This window comes from Dasypus novemcinctus, chromosome 21 (genome assembly GCF_030445035.2).
Source record: "Dasypus novemcinctus isolate mDasNov1 chromosome 21, mDasNov1.1.hap2, whole genome shotgun sequence".
NCBI classification, from domain to species: Eukaryota; Metazoa; Chordata; class Mammalia; order Cingulata; family Dasypodidae; genus Dasypus; species Dasypus novemcinctus.
The window spans coordinates 62,973,665-62,978,192 of NC_080693.1; the positions used below are offsets into that span (position 1 = coordinate 62,973,665).

General features: G+C 58.0%; 1 protein-coding gene across 2 annotated transcripts; it reads right to left on the reverse strand.

Moving 5' to 3' along the window:
- Positions 1-2,896: 2,896 nt before the first annotated feature.
- PYY (peptide YY) lies at positions 2,897-4,161 on the reverse strand. Of its 2 annotated transcripts, XM_004451593.2 has the most exons (4): positions 4,069-4,161; positions 3,454-3,641; positions 3,255-3,335; positions 2,897-3,101 (listed from the first exon to the last, which is right to left on the reverse strand). In XM_004451593.2, exons 2-4 carry the CDS (start codon positions 3,639-3,641, stop codon positions 3,077-3,079), a joined length of 294 nt encoding a protein of 97 aa, XP_004451650.1. In that variant the 5' UTR covers positions 4,069-4,161; the 3' UTR covers positions 2,897-3,076. The 2 variants fall into 2 exon arrangements, with proteins under 2 accessions (XP_004451650.1, XP_058139230.1); XM_058283247.1 differs by lacking the exon at positions 2,897-3,101 and having other exon boundaries at positions 3,251-3,335.
- Between the last annotated feature and the right edge of the window lie 367 nt (positions 4,162-4,528).

Here is a 4,528-nt window from a genome sequence, read left to right on the forward strand (position 1 = left end):
CCACGGCCGCCTGCAAGCCTCTCCCTGTCCCTGGGCCTCAGGATTCCCATGTGTTCAATGAAGAGGTGAAATCAAATGATTTCTAAAAGTTTGAAGGAGATCACATTTGTAGCAGATAGTGACAGTTGCCCCCAAATCCACTCTCTCCTCCTTCCACGGCCAAAGAGCTGGAGATGGGCTGGGGCCACTCGGCGAACAACAGGATGAGAATAGAAGTGATTTTGCCATTCTGTTTTTAGGAGTGGGCGTGCCCTCCTGTGGCAGATTCTATTTTCCAAAGACAGCCTCCGAAACACCTCCTAGCCCACACATAGTTCCCCAGTGTAACCTTGCCACTTCTGCCATCAAGAGGGTCTGTGTCTTTTTCTCTTGAATGTGGCTGGGCCTGTGCCTGCTTTGGATGATAGAGTACCGAGCAGAGATGCTATGTGGCTTCTGGGGTTAGGTCATCAGCGGCCGTGCGGCTTCCTTCTGGTTCTTCTGGGGATGCTCGCTCTGGGGGAAGCCAGCTGCCTTGCAGGAAGCCCACCTACCCCAAGGGCATTGTGCAGGGAAGGCCACAGGTAGTGCTGTGGTCAACAGCCTCGGCTGAGCTCCCAGCCAACAGCCAGCACCGGCTGCCAGACGTGCGACCAAGCCATCCTGGGCATCAGCCCAGCTGAAACTTCAGCTAACCGCATCCAGCCAAACTCTGACTATTACCCCGTGAGAGACTCCAAGTGAGTCCGGGGAGCCCTTCTCAGTTTCCTGACCCACAAAATCGTGAGGGAAATAAAATGGTTTAGCTGCCAAGTGTGGGAGTAATTTGTTACACACCATAGTAACCAAGCACCATCCCTTCCTCCTTCCCTCACATGGAACACACGTGATGATGGTGGGCCATCTTCATCCGTGTGCATGAGGGCGTGGGAGTCACAAAAGAGGAGCCTGGGTTCTTGGATGCCCTCATGGAGCAGAGCTGCCCACTCCCCGAATTCCACTTGTACTTTATATAGGAGAGAAATGAACTTCTGTCTTGTTTAAGCCAGTATTATTTCTATCATGTTTAAAAAGCCAAATCAAAACCTTTAGTAGAGGGAAACGGACTTGGCCCAATGGATAGGGCATCCGTCTACCACATGGGAGATCCACGGTTCAAACCCCAGGCCTCCTTGGCCCGTATGGGGCTAGCCCATGCGCAGTACTGATGCGCGCAAGGAGTGCCCTGCCACGCAGGGGTGTCCCCCGCGTAGGGGAGCACCATGCGCAAGGAGTGCACCCCGTAAGGATAGCCGCCCAGTGTGAAAGAAAGTGCAGCCTGCCCAGGAATGGCGCCACCCACATGCAGAGCTGACACAGCAAGATGACACAACAAAAAGAAACACAGATTCCCGGTGCCGCTGATAAGGATAGAAGCGGTCACAGAAGAACACACAGAGAATGGACACAGAGAGCAGACAACTGGGGTGGGGAGAGAAATAATTAAATAAATCTTAAAAAAAGAACCTTTAGCAATATGTGTATAAAGCTATAGCTCAGTGGCTAGCACACAAGCAGGTGCTTTTAAAAGAAGGTAGCTCTTGCTATTTCATCATCATTAGTACATCCAAGGTTCGTGTCACCTCTAATATTGGTCAAGTCTGATCAGCAGTATTTTTACCACCCACTATCTCAGCGCTCCTCCGGGTGAACACGGGTAAACTCATTTCGCAGATGGTCAGCCTGACAGTCTGGCCAGACAGAACTTGTCTGTGGTCATACATAATTCATCTCAGGTCTCTTTTCCATTAGCCTCAAACTGACCACAGTTCTCCCAGGCAGACCAACAGATCGTGGCACTTGACACACATATACAAAATCTCCCACTCCTCAGACCCCAGCAATGAGCCAAAGCTTAAGGCAGCCATTGCAGGCTCCCATCCCTCCTGCCCTGGTGCAGAAGAGAAGACAGACAGAGCAAAACTGGATACAGTGGGGAGAGGAACCAAAGAAATTAACATCACCCTAAGAAATCAGGAAATCCTTCTGGGAGGAGGTGACTGCTACCCTGAAGTTGTTCAGCAGACTGAGGAAAAGGAAAGGATTCTGCAGAGAGGGAGTGGCCTGGACAAAGCACAGAGCTTCAGGCCAAGCACTTGTCTCCTCTGCCTCGCCCTTGGCAGTGTAGGGGTTGAGTCAAAGCCCCATGGCCCAGAAGGTTGATCATGTCCAAACAAGTGTCTTCCCTTGCAGCTATGGCATAGCCAGTTTTAGCATCTTCTCCCAGAGAGGCCCCTTACCTTCCATAGCCAAGCTGCCCAGCCTTCCTGCCCTTCCTACCCTCTTTCACGCTCATTCTGCAGCTCCCCACCTTGGGCTCAGCCAGGGCCTGTTAAACTAGTTGCTCAGGAGAGAGCCGCAAAACAGAGAAGGCTACATTTGAGGGGGCAGCCCGCAGTCTGAGAAGGACACAGAGACATGGACAGAACTCTCAGCAAAAAGAGCAGTGGCCATTAGAGCTGGGTGCATAGGGATGGCAGGGAGAGAACTAGACAGATCAGGGGCAATCAAAGTAGACTTCGGGAGGAAGGGGCTGGAAAGAAAGGGTGCCAGAAGAGCACTGGGGGCTCTGGGATTCCTCCCATTCACAGATGAAGAGTGGTGAAGGATTTGGGTTAGGCTCTGTTAAACATCCGCAGTGCCTTCAGCCTTCGCTGGCTAGTCCTGGGGAAGGGGAGCCCCGGAGGGTATCCCCATGGTCTTGTCACCAGAAGGGTAAGGCCCCTCCTCCGCCCCAGCTTTGGACTGGGCGCTCGGGCCGGGATCTGAGGTGTGTCTTCTCCCCTCCCGGCTCTCGTGCCTCCACCCCCCACTCCCACAGGGATGTGACCTCCACGAAGGAGGAGAGACAGGAGTTACGAGCACATATTCTATTTCGGTGAAATTTGCTCTTTATTTTGGGACCAGAGAAGGACCACACACAGCCAGCCCTCCAGCCCAGGGGACGAGGGAGCACGCAGAGTCAGCTGGCACCGGAGGGATCCAGGCTCAGGGGTCAGGAGCAAACACGGAAATGAGGTTGGTGTGGTTAGCACATCTCCCAGGAGCCTCAGGGCCATCACCACATGTAGGCGCCTTCCGAGCTGTGAGAGCGGAGGGAAAGGAATCGCGCCTCGGATCTGAGGCGGTGACAGTGGGGGTGGGAGTACTAAATAGTGGCGCCGGGGTGGGCGGGCCGTGGGACAGGAGGCCCAGGCTCTAGGAGGCAAGGTGGGTAGTGAGGGGGGCGCCTTTACCGCGACCTGACGGGACGGTCCTCGCCGTCGGGGAAGGGCAGTTTCGGCAGCTCGGCTTCCGCGCTGTCGCGTTTTCCATACCTGGGAAGGCGGGGACGGAGAGGGGCGTGGTCAGACCTGGCCACGCCTCTAGACTCGGCGGGGCGGAGGGCGGGAGCCTCGGCTGCCCCCCCCTTGCCCGCCCGGCGCATGCGCTCACCGCTGCCGTGTGACCAGGTTGAGGTAGTGGCGTAGCGAGGCGTAGTAGCGGTTCAGGTCCTCGGGGGAGGCGTCCTCACCTGGAGCCTCGGGTTTGGCGGGGTAGGCGTCTACCAGCGCCCCCAGGCAGGCGAGCAGGGCCAGCAGCCTGGCGGCCATAGCGGGCCACGGCCTGCGCGCCGTCACCATCTGGAGAGGCGGCATTGAAGCCTGGGTTCAGTCCGAGCCTCGCCCCCCCGACGGCAGGAGGCTGCGCTGACGCCAGGACCGTGCTCCTGCGGCCTTTCCCGGGCTGCGGCGGCTCTCTGCGTGCCCTGGGTCACCGCGCTATATCTGGCCTCAGTGTCCTCGTCTGTGAGAGGGGCATAAACCTGCCTGCCCTCGCCCGCTAACGCCACCCCCCACTCCCCCACCCCTGCTGCAGGGGGAAGTGGATGGAGCGGAGAGGGCTCCGCTGGCAGCGTGCGCTGCAGGGAGTCTCCCCTTCCTCCTCTGCTGGCCCCCTTCCAATCCAGCTTCCCGCCACTCAGTCTCAGCTTCCACCATCATCACGCCTGTTTCCCCACAGAACTGAGGTCCCCGGCACCCGACCATTCCTTGGCCCCCCGCCACTCACAGCGCCAACTCCCGAGAGAGAGGAGCAGGCGGTAGAGGGCAGGGGAGTCCCAAGGGCTGGGCTGCTGCGGGTGGGGCTGCTCTGCTCAGCGCGCTCCCCGCCGGCCTTCTGTGGCGCTCCCTGCCGGCCTTATATGCCGCCTGGGGAAGGAGGGGGAGCCCGAGGGGAGGGGGAGCCCGACGCGGGAGGGCCCTTCCTCCTCTCGCCCTCCACCCCCGCTGATCGCTAGGCTTACACCCAGCCAGTGCGTGGCGATGTCTCCATCCACCTTGCAGGAACTGAAGGGGGCAGCCTCCAGGCTCAGGTTCAAGGCCCCTATGGATGCCTGAAACCCGGCTTCATCCCACAGCATCCCCAACAGCAGGTCTGGCCTCCTGAGGAAGTGAGGCACTCGCATCCAGTCTCCTGGGGCGGCCCCTAGCACCAGGGATGAGATTCCATCTTCCCTGACTTGTCCAAG